Source organism: Telmatherina bonti (genome assembly GCF_933228915.1).
Source record: "Telmatherina bonti genome assembly, chromosome: 5".
NCBI classification, from domain to species: Eukaryota; Metazoa; Chordata; class Actinopteri; order Atheriniformes; family Telmatherinidae; genus Telmatherina; species Telmatherina bonti.
In genome coordinates, this window is record NC_136623.1 from 38,916,775 (window position 1) to 38,938,920 (window position 22,146).

Below are 22,146 nucleotides of genomic sequence, written 5' to 3' on the forward strand. Positions count from 1 at the left end.
TTACTGAATCATGCTTTAAAGTAAAACCTGCTCCAGACAAATATCCTTACTGTGATGAGCTCACAGGAGAAGCAGGGCGCTGTTAGCTTGCAAAAATACTGCTAGTTAATAACTTATAGAGTGCAGATTTCCACCTGTTTCATTGTCAGACAGCGTCTTTACCTTGTGTTTAGTTCAGGTTCTTACATCTGTCACATTCATGGAATACATTGATAAAGATTCCTGTGCAGTTTATTTGTGGTTATATTTAATGTGGTGATATTTAATGAATGACTTTGCTCTTTGTAAACAACTATTTTTCTGTAGATGAGCTATAGAAACGCACTCATTTCCTCATTGTGGATTTATAAACCCTTATCTCAAAATGGAAAACTGTAGAAGAACCTGTTTTACTGCATTTGGGTGGGATGGGTGTAGCGCTACTTTAGAGTCGATATGGTGAAATCCGCCAGTCAAAATATTGGATTTGATAGTTTTTTCTGTCTCAATGCCGTATGAACAGGTAACATTTGGTGTCACCTATCCCTGGTTTAGGGCAGGCTAATGAACAGGACTGACCTCAGACCAGGTTAACATGGGTGTGATATTATATTGCGATTGTGCTGCTGGACTAAAGTGAGGAGGCAGGTTCTGTTTCCACGCCTTATTTAATCTTTGCACACCTGAAAATATGGCTCCCTTGAAAGACCAAGTGAATTTCAAACATTGATTATGCTAACCTTCACCTGACTGAAGCATGCTAGCTTTAGCCAGTTCAGAAAAGTGAACTGAATCATTTGGGAATGTGACTTATTTAATACTCAAACATGAGCTCACTGGCTTTTATTTTAAGGACTAACATAGAAAACAGGTCAAATCTTAGGAAGTCTGAATAGTAGTAGTCCAAACCCTGAAAGGCTGATCAGCTTTTATTCCACATTGAAACCCCTCACATACTGCTCCATGTCAGTCTGCTCATGTTGGGACGTTTTACAGATAAATCTGGATCATGTGGAGATTTCTCATTAATCAAATGAACCATATTTCCGTCTTTAGTTTCCGGCTGCAGTAGACTTTCCTGCGTCCCTGTTTTCACTTTGGTTCGAAGTACTGTTGTCCTAGCTTAGGAGCTAGCTTAGCTATTAATCAATATTAATCAGTTGCTACAGACAGTTATTAATATTCATCAAAAGCACTAATGGAAAACATGAATTATGTGGTTGCTTCTTCAAGGCACAACCAAATGTAGACTATACCAAGTGGCATAATGTCAGATTCACACGGAGAAGTTGCTTTCAACAACATTTAGCACGAAATGATCTGGAAGAGGGCTTTAACAAAAAGGTTTTAACAAAGCTCCAGCTGCAGGCAGCAGCGAGGAAAAGAGAAGTGCTTTCATAGAAATAAATATAACAACCTCAGGTCACGTGACCTAAAAATAACTTCAGTTTTTCTGAATTAATAACACAATGTTACAGATAAAATAAAACAGATATATTCTTCCTCAGAGTTACCGGTTTAAACTCAGGATAAAAGTGATTCCTGTGCTGGTGCATTCAGGGGAAACACGGATATTTCCTCTGGTACTTATTGGAAAACATAACTTTGGTCATATGTTACATTTGAGTGTGTCTACAAATCTACTTGTTAAATGCGCGGGCGGTGTCTTGTCATTTACATGGAGCATTAACTCCTCCCGCCCGGACTGTTTAGGGTGAACTAAACGCGCTGACCCAAGGCGTCCCGGAAGTGACGAGTCTTCAGAACCAACAGAGATTCTGCGAGGAGTTTGTCGTCTTTTAGCGGATTTTCTGCATTTTTATCGCGGGTTTGACCCCCAACCGGTCTCCTGTGCCTTTCAGGATGTTTTCCTTTGCAGTGGGAAGACCACCGGGGACCTCCTGGTTGGTCTTTGGTGGCGCGTGGCTGTGTTTGAACTGCGTTAACCTGGGAGGATGCCAGACCAGTCCGCCGCCGCAGAGCCGTAAGTTAGAGCCGGATGGGTCACTTTTACCCGCTGTTTACCTGCTGTTGATGTTTACCCGCTGTTTACCTGCTGTTGATGTTTACCCGCTGTTTACCTGCTGTTGATGTTTACCCGCTGTTTACCTGTTTACCCGCTGTTTACCTGTTTACCCGCTGTTTACCTGTTGTTTATCTGTTTACCTGCTGTTGATGTTTACCCGCTGTTTACCTGTTTACCCGCTGTTTACCTGCTGTTTACCTGTTGTTTATCTGTTTACCTGCTGTTTACCCGCTGTTTACCCGTTTACCCGCTGTTTACCTGCTGTTTACCTGTTTACCTGCTGTTGATGTTTACCTGCTGTTTACCTGTTTACCTGCTGTTGATGTTTACCCGCTGTTTACCTGTTTACCTGTTTACCCGCTGTTTACCCGCTGTTTACCTGCTGTTTACCTGTTGTTTATCTGTTTACCTGCTGTTTACCCGCTGTTTACCCGTTTACCCGCTGTTTACCTGCTGTTTACCCGCTGTTTACCTGTTTACCTGCTGTTGATGTTTACCTGCTGTTTACCTGTTTACCTGCTGTTGATGTTTACCTGCTGTTTACCTGCTGTTTACCTGTTTACCTGCTGTTGATGTTTACCTGCTGTTTACCTGTTGTTGATGTTTACCCGCTGTTTACCTGTTTACCCGCTGTTTACCTGTTTACCCGCTGTTTACCTGCTGTTTACCTGTTTACCCGCTGTTTACCTGTATCCTGGTGTGATTAACCCTTTAGAACTGGGCTTTTTCACTGGGAATTTAAACTGTTATTGCTTGTAGAACCGGTATAACCGGGCTTCATCTCCGGTAAAAACGGTGTTTTATTAAAGTTAAAACTTTGCTTTTGTTCCATTTCAGCCTGTTCTTCCTACAAAACGTGCGACAGCTGCGTTCTTCACACCAAGGTAAGTTCTGGTTCTGTTCCAGGAGGGCAACCGACCCAGCAGGTCCAACACATCCAGGTTATCCCTAGTTAGACTAACTAACCCACCAGGACAGGTGGTCAACCAGGTGTTCTGGCGTGGAAAGGGGGCGGGGCTACCCACACAGGTGCAGACCAGCCAGGAAGAGAAGGGGAACTTCTCCGGATTTCTGCACCATTTACTGTGGAGTTACATGCAGATGGTTCTATCTCACATGAGGAAGAATCCTTCACAACGTTCCTGATCCAGATCAGAGTCTAAGTTAGACCTGGACCGGTTCTCAGAAACACGCCCTGAAAATCCCCCAGTAGGTTTTATGTCCAGTTGCTGACAGAAAGACAGAGTGGCAGAAGCACCGCCTGCCTGGAGGAGGTAATGATTAATATCACTGCGTTTTATCAGACAGGTGTGGTCCAGGTGTCTCATAAACCAGGCCAGAGTCAGGCCAGAAACCAGGCCAGAGTTAGACCAGAAACCAAACCAGAAACCAGGCCAGAGTCAGGCCAGAGTTAGACCAGAAACCAGGCCAGAGTCAGGCCAGAGTTAGACCAGAAACCAGGCCAGAAACCGGTACAGAAGTATCATCAGGATTTAAACCCCTTAATTTGATTTGATGAGATTATTCTGCCGTCTATCAAGATGATAAACCACAAACAACCAGTAAATGTTCCTGTTGCATTTAAACCAGGGATGCCCAAAGTCCGTCCTCCAAGGCTGCTATCCTGCAGGTTTCCATGTATCCTGAAATGTCCTGAAATGTCCTGAAATGTCCTGAAACGTCCTGAAATGTCCTGCTTTCAGTGAAGGCGGGCGCTTTCTCCTCTTTGCTCCTGTTTCCTCCCTCTCCTCCCACTCTGACCTGCGACTTTGTCCTGTCTGACTCAGAGCCTCTTTTTACATCTCTTTACTCAACATTACATCATGGATCTGATCAGCTGGTCTCTCAACGCAATTGATCAAATTTTCTCAAACCGAAGATCGGGCAGAGAGGAGCCCGCATGTCCTGAGGGGACGCTTCCGGCTGGATACGTTCAGGACTAATGGGCCAGGTGGAGACCGATGTGTCTGTCGGTTCTGTCCTCTGAGGACGTGGAGGATGTTTACATCTTAGGATTATTGGTGATCAGGATTCTGCTGATTGGCGCTGGTGGAGTCCTGATCTACCTGAAGACCCGTGAGATTCTGGCAACAACTGGCAGGTTGCCGGAATTCTGTTTGGGCCGGGCTAGCAGTGCACAGACTCTTGCGATGACCAGACCGTAAGCAGGATGCCAGTCTGGTCCATACTGGTTATTTGGCCGAGGTCCGGGAGCTGGTCCGCAGAATCAATAACAACACGGAGAAGATGTCTGCTAGAATTGGTGGAAATTGACCCACCCCCCATTTGGCTGTTTGAAGCTGCCAGCCTGAGACCTGCTATGGACTCAAGGCCAAGGGCAAATTGTTTTCCTCGCCTGGAACCCGAACAACAACTGTTATTGAAAAAATAGCAACTGCAAATCCCCATTTATTGAATTATACTGAATGATTGAAACTAAATTGCAAACGTGTAAGAAATTGGGGGAAAAAAAGCACAACTGACATTTTTAATCTAATTGCCCCACATCAGGCTTGAACCCATGAATTTTTGTATTGAAGCACACTGACTTACTTACTACGCCACCAGTACTCCTAGTTACACCTTGGAAAAAGCGTTGAAATTTTTTCCAATTGGGATGGGAACGCCTTTTTTGTTTCCACGTCCATCAGGGTGTAATTAGTGGGATTGCAAAAACATGTGCAAGGTTGAATTAAACTCCAGTGAAGATGTGACCGACTTTATTGTTCAATGTGAAAAACTTTTTTGTAAGTTGTTTAAAATTGATCAAAGTGTTGAACTTTGACATTTGCAAATAAATTCCTTTGCTCCTTGGAGTGTGCAGCTGAGACCAATAGTTCATGTAAAGCAGCCTGCAGAACTGCACGCCATCACACAAGCAACAGCCGACAAACAACAACAGAGATGTATGTTAAATGCTGCATTTGAACTCGTCCCTTGTTTGTGTACCGGTGCACAAAATGGACCAATTGCTGAGCTGAATTCTGTTTTGTCCAATCACTGGAGAGGATTTTAACATTTGGCAAAAATGTGAATAACTTGAAAGGTTATTGAAACGTCCTGAAACGCTCTGAAATGCCCCGAAACGCCCTGAAGCGTCCTGAAACGCCCTGAAGCGTCCTGAAGCGTCCTGAAACGCCCCGAAATGCCCTGAAACATCCTGAAACGCCCCGAAATGCCCTGAAACGTCCTGAACTGCCCCGAAATGCCCTGAAACATCCTGAAACGCCCCGAAATGCCCTGAAACGTCCTGAACTGCCCTGAAATGCCCTGAAACATCCTGAAACGCCCCGAAACGCCCTGAAGCGTCCTGAAACGCCCTGAAGCGTCCTGAAGCGTCCTGAAACGCCCCGAAATGCCCTGAAACATCCTGAAACGCCCCGAAATGCCCTGAAACGTCCTGAACTGCCCCGAAATGCCCTGAAACATCCTGAAACGCCCCGAAATGCCCTGAAACGTCCTGAACTGCCCTGAAATGCCCTGAAACATCCTGAAACGCCCTGAAACGCCCTGAAGCGTCCTGAAACGCCCCGAAATGCCCTGAAACGTCCTGAAATGCCCTGAAATGCCCCGAAACGCCCTGAAGCGTCCTGAACTGCCCCGAAATGCCCTGAAACGTCCTGAACTGCCCCGAAATGCCCTGAAACATCCTGAAACACCCCGAAATGCCCTGAAACGCCCTGAAATGCCCCGAAACGCCCTGAAATGCCCTGAAATGCCCCGAAACGCCCTGAAGCGTCCTGAAACGCCCCGAAACGTCCTGAAATGCCCTGAAATGCCCCGAAACGCCCTGAAGCGTCCTGAACTGCCCCGAAATGCCCTGAAACGTCCTGAACTGCCCCGAAATGCCCTGAAACATCCTGAAACACCCCGAAATGCCCTGAAACGCCCTGAAATGCCCCGAAACGCCCTGAAATGCCCTGAAATGCCCCGAAACGCCCTGAAGCGTCCTGAAACGCCCCGAAACGTCCTGAAACGCCCTGAAATGCCCCGAAACGCCCTGAAGCGTCCTGAAACGCCCCGAAGCGCCCTGAAACGCCCTGAAGCGTCCTGAAACGTCCTGAAACGCCCTGAAGCGTCCTGAAACGCCCCGGAATGCCCTGAAGTGTCCTGAAATGCCCTGAAGTGTCCTGAAATGCCCTGAAGCGTCCTGAAATGCCCTGAAGCGTCCTGAAACGCCCTGAAACGTCCTGAAACGCCCTGAAGCGTCCTGAAACGCCCTGAAGCGTCCTGAAACGTCCTGAAACGCCCTGAAGCGTCCTGAAACGCCCTGAAGCGTCCTGAAACGCCCTGAAGCGTCCTGAAACGCCCTGAAGCGCCCTGAAACGCCCTGAAACGCCCTGAAGCGTCCTGAAACGCCCTGAAGCGTCCTGAAACGCCCTGAAACGTCCTGAAACGCCCTGAAACGCCCTGAAACGCCCTGAAGCGTCCTGAAACGCCCTGAAGCGTCCTGAAACGCCCTGAAGCGTCCTGAAGCGCCCTGAAGCGTCCTGAAGCGCCCTGAAGCGTCCTGAAACGCCCTGAAGCGCCCTGAAGCGTCCTGAAGCGCCCTGAAGCGTCCTGAAGCGCCCCGAAACGCCCTGAAGCGTCCTGAAACGCCCCGAAACGCTCTGAAGCTTCCTGAAACGCCCCGAAGCGTCCTGAAATGCCCCGAAACGCCCTGAAGCGTCCTGAAACGCCCCGAAACGCCCTGAAGCGTCCTGAAACGCCCCGAAACGCCCTGAAGCGTCCTGAAACGCCCCGAAACGCTCTGAAGCTTCCTGAAACGCCCCGAAGCGTCCTGAAATGCCCCGAAACGCCCCGAAGCGTCCTGAAATGCCCCGAAACGCCCTGAAGCGTCCTGAAACGCCCCGAAACGCCCTGAAGCGTCCCGAAACGCCCTGAAGCGTCCCGAAACGCCCCGAAACGCCCTGAAGCGCCCTGAAGCGTCCCGAAACGCCCTGAAGTGTCCTGAAACGCCCTGAAGCATCTTGAAACGCCCCGAAGCGTCCTGAAATGCCCTGAAGCGTCCTGAAACGCCCTGAAGCGTCCTGAAACGCCCTGAAGCGCCCTGAAGCGTCCTGAAACGCCCTGAAGCGTCCTGAAACGCCCTGAAGCGTCCTGAAACGCCCTGAAGCGTCCTGAAACGCCCTGAAACGCCCTGAAGCTTCCTGAAGCGTCCTGAAGCGTCCTGAAACGCCCTGAAACGCCCTGAAGCGCCCTGAAGCGTCCTGAAGCGCCCTGAAGCGTCCTGAAACGCCCTGAAGCGTCCTGAAACGCCCTGAAGCGCCCTGAAGCGTCCTGAAGCGTCCTGAAACGCCCTGAAACGCCCTGAAGCGCCCTGAAGCGTCCTGAAGCGCCCTGAAGCGTCCTGAAACGCCCTGAAACGCCCTGAAGCGTCCTGAAACGCCCTGAAACTCCCTGAAACGCCCTGAAGCGTCCTGAAGCGTCCTGAAACGCCCCAAAATGCCCCGAAACGCCCTGAAGCGTCCTGAAACGCCCCGAAACGCCCTGAAGCGTCCTAAAACGCCCCGAAACGCTCTGAAGCTTCCTGAAACGCCCCGAAGCGTCCTGAAATGCCCCGAAACGCCCTGAAGCGTCCTGAAACGCCCCGAAACGCCCTGAAGCGTCCTGAAACGCCCCGAAACGCCCTGAAGCGTCCTGAAACGCCCCGAAACGCTCTGAAGCTTCCTGAAACGCCCCGAAGCGTCCTGAAATGCCCCGAAACGCCCTGAAGCGTCCTGAAATGCCCCGAAACGCCCTGAAGCGTCCTGAAACGCCCCGAAACGTCCTGAAACGCCCCGAAACGCCCTGAAGCGTCCCGAAACGCCCCGAAACGCCCTGAAGCGTCCCGAAACGCCCCGAAACGCCCTGAAGCGTCCCGAAACGCCCCGAAACGCCCTGAAGCGTCCTGAAACGCCCTGAAGCATCTTGAAACGCCCCGAAGCGTCCTGAAACGCCCCGAAACGTCCTGAAATGCCCCGAAGCGCCCTGAAGCATCCTGAAACGCCCCGAAACATCCTGAAGCGTCCTGAAACGCCCTGAAACGTCCTGAAACGCCCTGAAACGCCCTGAAATGCCCCGAAACGCCCTGAAGCGTCCTGAAACGCCCCGAAGCGCCCTGAAACGCCCTGAAGCGTCCTGAAACGTCCTGAAACGCCCTGAAGCGTCCTGAAACGCCCCGGAATGCCCTGAAGTGTCCTGAAATGCCCTGAAGTGTCCTGAAATGCCCTGAAGCGTCCTGAAACGCCCTGAAGCGTCCTGAAACGCCCTGAAACGTCCTGAAACGCCCTGAAGCGTCCTGAAACGCCCTGAAGCGTCCTGAAACGTCCTGAAACGCCCTGAAGCGTCCTGAAACGCCCTGAAGCGTCCTGAAACGCCCTGAAGCGTCCTGAAACGCCCTGAAGCGTCCTGAAACGCCCTGAAGCGCCCTGAAACGCCCTGAAGCGCCCTGAAACGCCCTGAAGCGTCCTGAAACGCCCTGAAGCGTCCTGAAACGCCCTGAAACGTCCTGAAGCGTCCTGAAGCGTCCTGAAACGCCCTGAAGCGTCCTGAAACGCCCTGAAGCGTCCTGAAACGCCCTGAAGCGTCCTGAAGCGCCCTGAAGCGTCCTGAAACGCCCTGAAGCGTCCTGAAGCGCCCTGAAGCGTCCTGAAGCGCCCTGAAGCGTCCTGAAACGCCCTGAAGCGTCCTGAAACGCCCTGAAGCGCCCTGAAGCTTCCTGAAGCGTCCTGAAGCGTCCTGAAACGCCCTGAAACGCCCTGAAGCGTCCTGAAACGCCCTGAAGCGCCCTGAAGCGTCCTGAAACGCCCTGAAACGCCCTGAAGCGCCCTGAAGCGTCCTGAAGCGCCCTGAAGCGTCCTGAAGCGCCCTGAAGCGCCCTGAAGCGTCCTGAAACGCCCTGAAACGCCCTGAAGCGTCCTGAAACGCCCTGAAACGCCCTGAAACTCCCTGAAACGCCCTGAAGCGTCCTGAAACGCCCTGAAGCGTCCTGAAACGCCCCAAAATGCCCCGAAACGCCCTGAAGCGTCCTGAAACGCCCTGAAGCGCCCTGAAACGCCCTGAAACTCCCTGAAACGCCCTGAAGCGTCCTGAAACGCCCCAAAATGCCCCGAAACGCCCTGAAGCGTCCTGAAACGCCCCGAAACGCCCTGAAGCGTCCTGAAACGCCCCGAAACGCTCTGAAGCTTCCTGAAACGCCCCGAAGCGTCCTGAAATGCCCCGAAACGCCCTGAAGCGTCCTGAAACGCCCCGAAACGCCCTGAAGCGTCCTGAAACGCCCCGAAACGCCCTGAAGCGTCCTGAAACGCCCCGAAACGCTCTGAAGCTTCCTGAAACGCCCCGAAGCGTCCTGAAATGCCCCGAAACGCCCCGAAGCGTCCTGAAATGCCCCGAAACGCTCTGAAGCGTCCTGAAACGCCCCGAAACGCCCTGAAGCGTCCCGAAACGCCCCGAAACGCCCTGAAGCGTCCTGAAATGCCCCGAAACGCCCCGAAGCGTCCTGAAATGCCCCGAAACGCCCTGAAGCGTCCTGAAATGCCCCGAAACGCCCTGAAGCGTCCTGAAACGCCCCGAAACGCCCTGAAGCGTCCCGAAACGCCCCGAAACGCCCTGAAGCGCCCCGAAACGCCCCGAAACGCCCTGAAGCGCCCTGAAGCGTCCCGAAACGCCCCGAAACGCCCTGAAGTGTCCTGAAACGCCCTGAAGCATCTTGAAACGCCCCGAAGCGTCCTGAAATGCCCTGAAGCGTCCTGAAACGCCCCGAAGCGTCCTGAAGCGTCCTGAAACGCCCCGAAACGCCCTGAAGTGTCCTGAAACGCCCTGAAGCATCTTGAAACGCCCTGAAGCGTCCTGAAACGCCCTGAAGCGTCCTGAAACGCCCTGAAGCGTCCTGAAACGCCCTGAAACGCCCTGAAGCTTCCTGAAGCGTCCTGAAACGCCCTGAAGCGTCCTGAAACGCCCTGAAGCGCCCTGAAGCGTCCTGAAGCGTCCTGAAACGCCCTGAAACGCCCTGAAGCGCCCTGAAGCGTCCTGAAGCGCCCTGAAGCGTCCTGAAACGCCCTGAAACGCCCTGAAGCGTCCTGAAACGCCCTGAAACTCCCTGAAACGCCCTGAAGCGTCCTGAAACGCCCTGAAGCGTCCTGAAACGCCCTGAAGCGTCCTGAAACGCCCTGAAACGCCCTGAAGCTTCCTGAAGCGTCCTGAAGCGTCCTGAAACGCCCTGAAGCGTCCTGAAACGCCCTGAAACGCCCTGAAACGCCCTGAAGCGCCCTGAAGCGTCCTGAAGCGCCCTGAAGCGTCCTGAAACGCCCTGAAACGCCCTGAAGCGTCCTGAAACGCCCTGAAACTCCCTGAAACGCCCTGAAGCGTCCTGAAACGCCCTGAAGCGTCCTGAAACGCCCCAAAATGCCCCGAAACGCCCTGAAGCGTCCTGAAACGCCCCGAAACGCCCTGAAGCGTCCTGAAACGCCCCGAAATGCTCTGAAGCTTCCTGAAACGCCCCGAAGCGTCCTGAAATGCCCCGAAACGCCCTGAAGCGTCCTGAAACGCCCCGAAACGCCCTGAAGCGTCCTGAAACGCCCCGAAACGCCCTGAAGCGTCCTGAAACGCCCCGAAATGCTCTGAAGCTTCCTGAAACGCCCCGAAGCGTCCTGAAATGCCCCGAAACGCCCTGAAGCGTCCTGAAACGCCCCGAAACGCCCTGAAGCGTCCTGAAACGCCCCGAAACGCCCTGAAGCGTCCTGAAACGCCCCGAAACGCTCTGAAGCTTCCTGAAACGCCCCGAAGCGTCCTGAAGCGTCCTGAAACGCCCCGAAACGCCCTGAAGCGTCCTGAAACGCCCCGAAACGCCCTGAAGCGTCCTGAAATGCCCCGAAACGCCCTGAAGCGTCCTGAAATGCCCCGAAGCGTCCTGAAACGCCCCGAAACGTCCTGAAACGCCCCGAAGCGTCCCGAAACGCCCTGAAGCGTCCCGAAACGCCCCGAAACGCCCTGAAGCGTCCCGAAACGCCCCGAAACGCCCTGAAGTGTCCTGAAACGCCCTGAAGCATCTTGAAACGCCCCGAAGCGTCCTGAAACGCCCCGAAACGTCCTGAAATGCCCCGAAGCGCCCTGAAGCATCCTGAAACGCCCCGAAACATCCTGAAGCGTCCTGAAACGCCCTGAAACGCCCCGAAACATCCTGAAGCGTCCTGAAACGCCCCGAAACGCTCTGAAGCTTCCTGAAACGCCCCGAAGCGTCCTGAAATGCCCCGAAACGCCCTGAAGCGTCCTGAAACGCCCCGAAACGTCCTGAAACGCCCCGAAACGCCCTGAAGCGTCCCGAAACGCCCTGAAGCGTCCCGAAACGCCCCGAAACGCCCTGAAGCGTCCCGAAACGCCCCGAAACGTCCTGAAACGCCCTGAAGCATCTTGAAACGCCCCGAAGCGTCCTGAAACGCCCCGAAACGTCCTGAAATGCCCCGAAGCGCCCTGAAGCATCCTGAAACGCCCCGAAACATCCTGAAGCGTCCTGAAACGCCCTGAAACGCCCCGAAACATCCTGAAGCGTCCTGAAACGCCCTGAAGCGTCCTGAAATGTCCTGAAACGCCCTGAAGCGTCCTGAAATGTCCTGAAACGCCCTGAAGCGTCCTGAAATGTCCTGAAACGCCCTGAAGCGTCCTGAAATGTCCTGAAACGCCCTGAAATGTCCTGAAACGCCCTGAAATGTTCTGCTGCTTCAGCGTTTTACATTTTCAGGGACATGAAACTTGAACATGATAAAGTTTTTCGAAGCAGATTAAATCTAAAGTTGTCGTGTTTCTCTGCAACAGAGAAAAAAGCCTCACATCCTCTTCAGGAAGGAGAAGCGATCAGGTTGTTGCCTGTTTTACATGTAAACATGCTGATCCAGATGTTTCTGTCTTGCTTCTGCAGTGTCTCTGGTGTCTCACCTCCAACAAATGCAGCGACTACCCGGTGAGCTGGTTGCTGCCTCCGGCCTCGCTGTGCCAGCTGTCCCAGGCCCGCTGGGGAGTGTGTTGGTGTGAGTTGACCACTTTTCCTTGTAACCTTCTTTCCTCTCAGTTTCAGTGGGACTCCGGCGGTGCAGATGTGATATGAGGAAGTAGAGATCATGGTTTGGTTCGTGTGTGTGGAGGAGGAAACTTGTGTAAAATGTTCTTGGTTAACAGAAGAATGGTGGTTATGTGCCCGTATAAACTGTAGGAAGGTGAGAGAGAGCAGGGAGTGTGCAGGAGTAGGAGGTTCCCCTCCACTAACTCTGCTTTATTTTAGCATGATGGGGGTGTTAGTTTCTAAAGACACATCTGTGTGAGTTCTCAGTCTGAACATCATGTGGTTTCAGTGTCACAGCATCCGTTAGGCTGCTTCCCCGCTCGCCTGGGTGGAAAACTCCTGTAATCTGGACTCAAACTGTGTTTTTTCCCTTTAGATGTGCTTCAGCAACAAATTTCACACAAAAACCCAGAAAAGTCGTAAACTTGCTGGTTGTTCAGTTAGTCCAGTGAGAACAGTCACATCTCCAGTTTGCTGTGGTTGTTAACACCACACATCAAACTGGGAGAGAGTTTAACGTCTGCACATTCCAGTCAAGCTTCACGTAGCTCCACCCACCGCCAGGTTGAGCCGAGCTGCCGTCTGTCCAGGATGAGGATCAGCAGGTGTAGCTTTTACAGATCTGTCAGGGTGCAGCTTGTAAAGGTGTGAAACTGGTAAAGCTAGGTCACATGACAGGTTCACGTCTGTACAAAGACGACTGGGCTGGAGACGGGACGGAGACGGGACAGAGACGGAGACGGGCTGGAGACGGGACGGAGACGGGCTAGAGACGGAGACGGGCTGGAGACGGGCTAGAGATGGAGACGGGACGGAGACGGGCTAGAGACGGAGACGGGCTGGAGACGGGACGGAGACGGGCTAGAGACGGAGACGGGCTGGAGACGGAGACGGGCTGGAGACGGGACGGAGACGGGCTGGAGACGGGCTAGAGATGGAGACGGGCTAGAGACGGGCTGGAGACGGGACGGAGACGGGACAGAGACGGAGACGGGCTGGAGACGGGACGGAGACGGGCTAGAGACGGAGACGGGCTGGAGACGGGCTAGAGATGGAGACGGGACGGAGACGGGCTAGAGACGGAGACGGGCTGGAGACGGGCTGGAGACGGAGACGGGCTGGAGACGGGACGGAGACGGGCTGGAGACGGGCTAGAGATGGAGACGGGCTAGAGACGGGCTGGAGACGGGACGGAGACGGGCTGGAGACGGGCTAGAGATGGAGACGGGCTAGAGACGGGCTGGAGACGGGCTAGAGACGGGCTGGAGACGGGCTGGAGACGGAGACGGGCTGGAGACGGGACGGAGACGGGCTGGAGACGGGCTAGAGATGGAGACGGGCTAGAGACGGGCTGGAGACGGGACGGAGACGGGCTGGAGACGGGCTAGAGATGGAGACGGGCTAGAGACGGGCTGGAGACGGGCTAGAGACGGGCTGGAGACGGGCTGGAGACGGAGACGGGCTGGAGACGGGACGGAGACGGGCTGGAGACGGGCTGGAGACGGGACAGAGACGGGCTGGAGACAGGACAGACACGGGCTGGAGACGGGACGGAGACTGGACAGACACGGGTTGGAGACGGGACGGAGACGGGACAGAGATGGGGCTGGAGACGGGACGGAGACGGGCTGGAGACAGGACGGAGACGGGCTGGAGACGGACAGACACGGGCTAGAGATGGAGACGGGCTGGAGATGGGCTAGAGATGGAGACGGGCTGGAGATGGGCTAGAGATGGAGACGGGCTGGAGACGGACAGAGACGGGCTGGAGACGGACAGACACGGGCTAGAGATGGAGACGGGCTGGAGATGGGCTAGAGATGGAGACGGGCTGGAGATGGGCTAGAGATGGAGACGGGCTGGAGATGGGCTAGAGATGGAGACGGGCTGGAGACGGACAGAGACGGGCTGGAGACGGACAGACACGGGCTAGAGATGGAGACGGGCTGGAGATGGGCTAGAGATGGAGACGGGCTGGAGATGGGCTAGAGATGGAGACGGGACGGAGACGGGCTAGAGATGGAGACGGGACGGAGACGGGCTAGAGATGGAGACGGGACGGAGACGGGCTAGAGATGGAGACGGGACGGAGACGGGCTGGAGACGGGACGGAGACGGGCTAGAGACGGGCTGGAGACGGGACGGAGACGGGCTGGAGACGGACAGACACGGGCTAGAGATGGAGACGGGCTGGAGATGGGCTAGAGATGGAGACGGGCTGGAGATGGGCTAGAGATGGAGACGGGACGGAGACGGGCTAGAGATGGAGACGGGACGGAGACGGGCTAGAGATGGAGACGGGACGGAGACGGGCTAGAGATGGAGACGGGACGGAGACGGGACGGAGACGGGACGGAGACGGGCTAGAGATGGAGACGGGCTGGAGACGGGACGGAGACGGGCTAGAGATGGAGACGGGCTGGAGACGGAGACGGGCTGGAGACGGGACGGAGACGGGCTAGAGATGGAGACGGGCTAGAGATGGAGACGGGACGGAGACGGGCTAGAGATGGAGACGGGACGGAGACGGGCTAGAGATGGAGACGGGACGGAGACGGGCTGGAGATGGAGACGGGACGGAGACGGGACGGAGACGGGCTAGAGATGGAGACGGGCTGGAGACGGACAGAGACGGGCTGGAGACGGACAGACACGGGCTAGAGATGGAGACGGGCTGGAGATGGGCTAGAGATGGAGACGGGCTGGAGATGGGCTAGAGATGGAGACGGGCTGGAGATGGGCTAGAGATGGAGACGGGCTGGAGACGGACAGAGACGGGCTGGAGACGGACAGACACGGGCTAGAGATGGAGACGGGCTGGAGATGGGCTAGAGATGGAGACGGGCTGGAGATGGGCTAGAGATGGAGACGGGACGGAGACGGGCTAGAGATGGAGACGGGACGGAGACGGGACGGAGACGGGACGGAGACGGGCTAGAGATGGAGACGGGCTGGAGACGGGACGGAGACGGGCTAGAGATGGAGACGGGCTGGAGACGGAGACGGGCTGGAGACGGGACGGAGACGGGCTAGAGATGGAGACGGGCTGGAGACGGGCTAGAGATGGAGACGGGACGGAGATGGGCTAGAGATGGAGACGGGACGGAGACGGGCTAGAGATGGAGACGGGACGGAGACGGGCTAGAGATGGAGACGGGACGGAGATGGGCTGGAGACGGAGACGGGCTGGAGACGGGCTAGAGATGGAGACGGGCTGGAGACGGGACGGAGACGGGCTAGAGACGGGCTGGAGACGGGACGGAGACGGGCTGGAGACGGGACGGAGACGGGCTAGAGACGGAGACGGGACGGAGACGGGCTAGAGATGGAGACGGGCTGGAGACGGAGACGGGACGGAGACGGGCTAGAGATGGAGACGGGCTGGAGACGGAGACGGGACGGAGACGGGCTGGAGACGGGACGGAGACGGGCTAGAAACGGAGACGGGACGGAGACGGGCTAGAGATGGAGACGGGCTGGAGACGGAGACGGGACGGAGACGGGATGAAGACACGCGGGGCGAGCAGACCCCACACAGATGGCGGCGTTGAAGACCAGCGGAGGGAGGAGCTTAATAGTTTATGACATCATAAAACTGGAGATTTTAAACGGGGACGTGCTAAAAGCTGATTGGTCCTGCGGTCGTTTCTGATGGGACTTTTTGTCTCTTCGTGCCGTAAGGCGCCACAGGAGACGTTTCCCAGCACTTAGAAAAGTGACGTATATATGATGTAATATCCTCCATCTGCGGAGAAGGACCCCGGCTGCTTCTATGACTTTGACATGAGAAGCGCTGCCTTCGTCCTGACTCCATAGACCACATGCTGGTGGATTTAATGGGTGAACTGGGATGATTCTGCTCCCAGCTACGTTTCACTCCGAGGCCGGGATCCACCAGTTGAGACCCTGATTGGATTCGTGGTGTTGTTTCCTCCGAGGAGTGTGTGAAGCTGCAGAAACGTCCAGACGGCGTTCCTCCTCGTGGCGATCAGCTGCTTTTACCCAGACTGGCCCAGCGGGGAGGACTGGACCTGAAGATGTGTCCACGTCCCATAAAACCTGCTTCAGGAGGCGACCTGACCCGTCACAGTTTGCTCTCAGTAACGTTTCCATGGCAACGGCAGCTAGGTGATGATGCAGGTCTTCAACCAGCAGGGGGCGCCACCGCTACATGAGTGTGTTTTCTTCCTCTTCCAGTGAACTTCGAAGCCTTGATCATCACCCTGGCTGTGTTGGCAGGAGTCGTCCTCATCAGCGTCGCCGTCTGCTGCTGCTGCTGCTGCTGCCGCTGCAGGAGGAGTCCGTCCAGGTAACGGAGGACACACCTGCTGTGTGTGTGTGTGTGTGTGTGTGTGTGTGTAGACGTGTGAAGGCGAGGACAGGCTCCCTCTAACGTGTGGAGGATGAAGTGTGTAACAAGGAAACTCGCAGCTGCCTGACAAACAGCTGATGCGGTTGAAAGTCACACCTGTCAATCATCCGGACGCCCACCTGAGCGATCTGGCCGGTCCGCTCGTTTCCTTCACCAGGAGCGTCCGACAGCTCGTTACGGCGTCAGAACGTGGATTTACTGAGTTTTCTCACCTCTGAGTCACAGGAGACATTCATTTCCCACATAAACGAGACGTTTTAATAAGATGGAACGTCAGACTGGTTGGACTGGGATTAATCAGAACAAAGCTTCCCAGCGTACTGGATCCACCATGGGAGCATGGTGGTGGCCGTGTCATGCTGGGGGCCTCCAGCAGGAGTTTGGGTCCAGATACCAGGTCCTTCGACCCAAACCTTCAGCTTTCTGCTAGAAGGAAGAATTTCACAACCGTGAACCCAAACAGGTCCCGTTGTGGAGCGGTCCATCCAGAACCGGAGTCCACTGCTGGGTCTTTTATGTTCCAGGAGGGAACCGTTGGGATCCAGGTAATCTGTTCATGTTTTCTCTCCCTGCAGGCCTGACAGAGACGAGGAGAGGTTCGCCCGGAAGAGAGAGGAGATCAGACAGCGAGCAGAGGAGCGGTAAGAACCCGTCGCCACGGCAACATGTCCACTAGGTCCAGATCCAATCACATTTCGCGTCTAGCATCCCGCCGAAACGCCACTGAACTGGTTCTGAGTCACGTGGTTCTGGGTCACATGGAGTGGCGTGGAATCCTCCGACACGTCACCGTTTCCGTCTGTGTTTACAGGCAGGTGGAGCGGAAGGCGAGATCCGATGAGATCCGCAGGAAGTACGGTGAGTTTCTTCTTCTTCTCCTATTCAGACGCTCAGATGATGAAGACGATGATGATGGTGGAGACACTTCTGTCGCAGACGTTTCTCGCCATCACCAGCGTTCATTTCCTCAGTAGACCCGCCCCCCCAATCCCTGTCCACCGTCCACCCTGGTCCAGTAGACCCTCTCCTGGTCCAGTAGACCCTCTCCTGGTCCGGTAGACCCTCTCCTGATCCGGTAGACCCTCTCCTGGTTCCGGTAGACCCTCTCCTGGTCCGGTAGACCCTCTCCTGATCCGGTAGACCCTCTCCTGGTCCGGTAGACCCTCTCCTGGTCCGGTGGATGATAGACCCTCTCCTGGTCCAGTAGACCCTCTCCTGATCCGGTGGATGATAGACCCTCTCCTGGTCCGGTAGACCCTCTCCTGATCCGGTAGACCCTCTCCTGATCCGGTAGACCCTCTCCTGGTCCGGTAGACCCTCTCCTGGTCCGGTGGATGATAGACCCTCTCCTGGTCCGGTAGACCCTCTCCTGGTCCGGTGGATGATAGACCCTCTCCTGGTCCAGTAGACCCTCTCCTGGTCCGGTGGATGATAGACCCTCTCCTGGTCCAGTAGACCCTCTCCTGGTCCGGTGGATGATAGACCCTCTCCTGGTCCAGTAGACCCTCTCCTGGTCCGGTGGATGGTAGACCCTCTCCTGGTCCAGTAGACCCTCTCCTGGTCCGGTGGATGGTAGACCCTCTCCTGGTCCGGTGGATGGTAGACCCTCTCCTGGTCCAGTAGACCCTCTCCTGGTCCGGTGGATGGTAGACCCTCTCCTGGTCCAGTAGACCCTCTCCTGGTCCGGTAGACCCTCTCCTGGTCCGGTGGACGGTAGACCCTCTCCTGGTCCAGTAGACCCTCTCCTGGTCCGGTGGACGGTAGACCCTCTCCTGGTCCGGTGGACGGTAGACCCTCTCCTGGTCCGGTAGACCCTCTCCTGGTCCAGTAGACCCTCTCCTGGTCCGGTGGATGGTAGACCCTCTCCTGGTCCAGTAGACCCTCTCCTGGTCCGGTGGATGATAGACCCTCTCCTGGTCCGGTGGATGGTAGACCCTCTCCTGGTCCGGTAGACCCTCTCCTGGTCCAGTAGACCCTCTCCTGGTCCGGTGGATGATAGACCCTCTCCTGGTCCAGTAGACCCTCTCCTGGTCCGGTAGACCCTCTCCTGGTCCGGTGGATGATAGACCCTCTCCTGGTCCAGTAGACCCTCTCCTGGTCCGGTGGATGGTAGACCCTCTCCTGGTCCAGTAGACCCTCTCCTGGTCCGGTGGATGGTAGACCCTCTCCTGGTCCAGTAGACCCTCTCCTGGTCCGGTGGATGATAGACCCTCTCCTGGTCCAGTAGACCCTCTCCTGGTCCGGTGGATGATAGACCCTCTCCTGGTCCGGTAGACCCTCTCCTGGTCCGGTGGATGATAGACCCTCTCCTGGTCCAGTAGACCCTCTCCTGGTCCGGTAGACCCTCTCCTGGTCCGGTGGATGATAGACCCTCTCCTGGTCCAGTAGACCCTCTCCTGGTCCGGTGGATGATAGACCCTCTCCTGGTCCAGTAGACCCTCTCCTGGTCCGGTGGATGATAGACCCTCTCCTGGTCCAGTAGACCCTCTCCTGGTCCGGTGGATGGTAGACCCTCTCCTGGTCCAGTAGACCCTCTCCTGGTCCGGTGGATGATAGACCCTCTCCTGGTCCAGTAGACCCTCTCCTGGTCCGGTGGATGATAGACCCTCTCCTGGTCCGGTAGACCCTCTCCTGGTCCGGTGGATGGTAGACCCTCTCCTGGTCCAGTAGACCCTCTCCTGGTCCGGTGGACGGTAGACCCTCTCCTGGTCCAGTAGACCCTCTCCTGGTCCAGTAGACCCTCTCCTGGTCCGGTGGACGGTAGACCCTCTCCTGGTCCGGTGGACGGTAGACCCTCTCCTGGTCCGGTGGACGGTAGACCCTCTCCTGGTCCGGTGGATGGTAGACCCTCTCCTGGTCCGGTGGACGGTAGACCCTCTCCTGGTCCGGTGGATGGTAGACCCTCTCCTGGTCCAGTAGACCCTCTCCTGGTCCGGTGGACGGTAGACCCTCTCCTGGTCCGGTGGATGGTAGACCCTCTCCTGGTCCGGTGGACGGTAGACCCTCTCCTGGTCCAGTAGACCCTCTCCTGGTCCGGTGGACGGTAGACCCTCTCCTGGTCCGGTGGACGGTAGACCCTCTCCTGGTCCGGTGGACGGTAGACCGGCCTCCCCCTGAGGTCTCTGGACCTTCAGGTCTGTGGTGTTCTGACCCGCGTGTCTTCCAGGTCTGGTCGGGGACGCGGACCATCCATACAGCAAGTTTGAGAACGAGTGAAGCAGCTGCGATGGAGGAGGACCGGAGCCGCCATCACGTCCTGGTTCTGGTCCAATCTCTGATGATCAGAGGACGCTGCAGAGTCATCACACACACACCACACACACACACACACACACACGACTTTTCCTGCTGAACGACTTTTTATTCTTTTTCCTGAATCGTCTTTTTAGATCCTGCTTTTGTCACAAACGCTGCACTTTGCAGATAAAGTTTTGATTGAAGGGAGATTGTATCTGATTGGTTCTTTTACTGGAATAAAACTTATTTAATAAACATGTGGTCTGATTCTACGTGTCTTCTGTAGGAAAGCGTTTTTCTTATTTCAGGTATTTTATTTTTAATCTTTTCTTTGTTTTGGGCGTTTTAAATGTTTACATTTTTTATTAAAAAATTAGAAAATAATATTTAGTTTGTTGGGGTTTGTTTTGAGATCTTTGTCTCATTTATTGTATTTTTTCCCATAATTTTGATTTATTTTTCATTATATTTAAAATAAGTTTTCTGTCATTTCTGTAGTTTTATTTTTTTTTAAATATTTCTTTAGAGATTTTATTTTTAGATTATTGCTTTATTGTTTATTTTTATAAAATGCTGTTTTATTTAATTTCTGTTTTAGGTTTTTTGTTAGTTTTTTTAGTTATTGCAAAGTTTCTTTTCCCTTCGTCAAGGAGGTTGTGTTTTTACCGTTGTTTTTCTGTTTGTCTATTTGCTTGTTTGTTTGTTTATCTGTTTGTCTATTTGCTTGTTTGTTGATCTGTTTGTTTGTTTATCTGTTTGTTTTCAACATAACTTAAAAAGTTCGAGACAGATTTTCATGACTTGTTGGAAAAGTGGAACTGCTGTAATTCTGGTGGTGATCCGGATCACCGTTTGGATCCAGGACCTGTTTGAAGGCCTCGGCTGAGGTTTGCGCGCTCCGATTGTTTTTCTAATTATTTTCATTCTGATGAATATTTTTTATCAGTCTGATCAAAACGACTTTAACCGCCTGAACTGCTCTTCTTGAACTTGATGCTCAAAGTTTAAACTGGTGAAAACATTTTATCCAACCAGAACTGCCAGTCAGACGATAGATGAGGGTGCGTTGCTATGGAAACGAGATGTTTATGTCAGTTGTCAGTACATCATGTGACTGTTTAGATTCCAGCGGAGAAGATCTAACCCTTCTGCTTCAGTCTGAGCGAGAGGAAAGGAGACGTTAAAATAGATTCAAGATTCATGTTTTATTTTTCTAATCATCCGTCACAAGGAGGTAAAGATTTACAGTCCCTTTCAAAGAAGCTAAAAACAGGAAACATCCATCATCCTAACCGCCGAGTCCGGTGGAGGGCGGCGGGGAGCTGGAGCCTATCCCAGCAGTCACTGGGCGAAAGGCGGGGGACACCCTGGACAGCTCACCGGTCCATCGCAGGGACACAGAATACTGTGTTTCATCAAACATGTTTTTATTCTGAGCTGGACAAACCTTCACCAGTTTGAGACCAACTGGATCCAGAAATGTTCCTCAGACTGGGAAGATCCTCCATCCTGGTCCTGGAGGACCGGTGTCCAGGTCTTCCAGGTGACCCTGACTCAGACAGCTCTGCTCATGTCTGCTAAATACACAGGCCTGTTGCAGCAGGGACACTCAGAAAACCTGCAGGACACCGGTCCTCCAGGACCAGGATGGGTTTCCCTGATCTACAGGTTCAGAGAATCAGGAGGAATCTCTGTATGCTGGGACAAGAGAACCGGTCCAGCAGGACCAGGCTGGACCACGTCCTGATGGTGGAACAGGAGAACTGGTCCAGTGGGACCAGGCTGAACCACATCCTGATGGTGGAACAGTAGAACTGGTCCAGTGGGACCAGGCTGAACCACATCCTGATGGTGGAACAGTAGAACTGGTCCAGTGGGTCCACGCTGGACCATGTCCTGATGGTGGAGCAGGAGAACTGGTCCAGTGGGACCACGCTGGACCACGTCCTGATGGTGGAACAGTAGAACTGGTCCAGTGGGACCACGCTGGACCATGTCCTGATGGTGGAGCAGGAGAACTGGTCCAGCAGGACCACGCTGGACCACATCCTGATGGTGGAGCAGGAGAACTGGTCCAGTGGGACCACGCTGGACCACGTCCTGATGGTGGAACAGGAGAACTGGTCCAGTGGGACCAGGCTGAACCACATCCTAATGGTGGAACAGTAGAACTGGTCCAGTGGGACCAGGCTGAACCACATCCTGATGGTGGAACAGTAGAACTGGTCCAGTGGGACCAGGCTGAACCACATCCTGATGGTGGAACAGGAGAACTGGTCCAGTGGGACCAGGCTGGACCATGTCCTGATGGTGGAACAGGAGAACTGGTCCAGTGGGACCACGCTGGACCATGTCCTGATGGTGGAACAGGAGAACTGGTCCAGCAGGACCACGCTGGACCATGTCCTGATGGTGGAACAGTAGAACTGGTCCAGCGGGACCACGCTGGACCATGTCCTGATGGTGGAACAGTAGAACTGGTCCAGTGGGACCACG

The 22,146-nt window shown here is 54.6% G+C and overlaps 1 protein-coding gene across 1 annotated transcript; it reads left to right on the forward strand.

Annotated features, from left to right (window-relative positions):
- The first annotated feature begins 1,738 nt into the window (after positions 1-1,738).
- LOC306756590 (pituitary tumor-transforming gene 1 protein-interacting protein) lies at positions 1,739-19,899 on the forward strand. Its single transcript, XM_079241379.1, has 7 exons — positions 1,739-1,963; positions 2,843-2,889; positions 11,901-12,009; positions 16,239-16,350; positions 16,989-17,054; positions 17,225-17,271; positions 19,580-19,899. The coding sequence occupies exons 1-7, from the start codon at positions 1,843-1,845 to the stop codon at positions 19,627-19,629; spliced, it is 552 nt and encodes a 183-aa protein (XP_079097505.1). The 5' UTR covers positions 1,739-1,842; the 3' UTR covers positions 19,630-19,899.
- Positions 19,900-22,146: the final 2,247 nt, after the last annotated feature.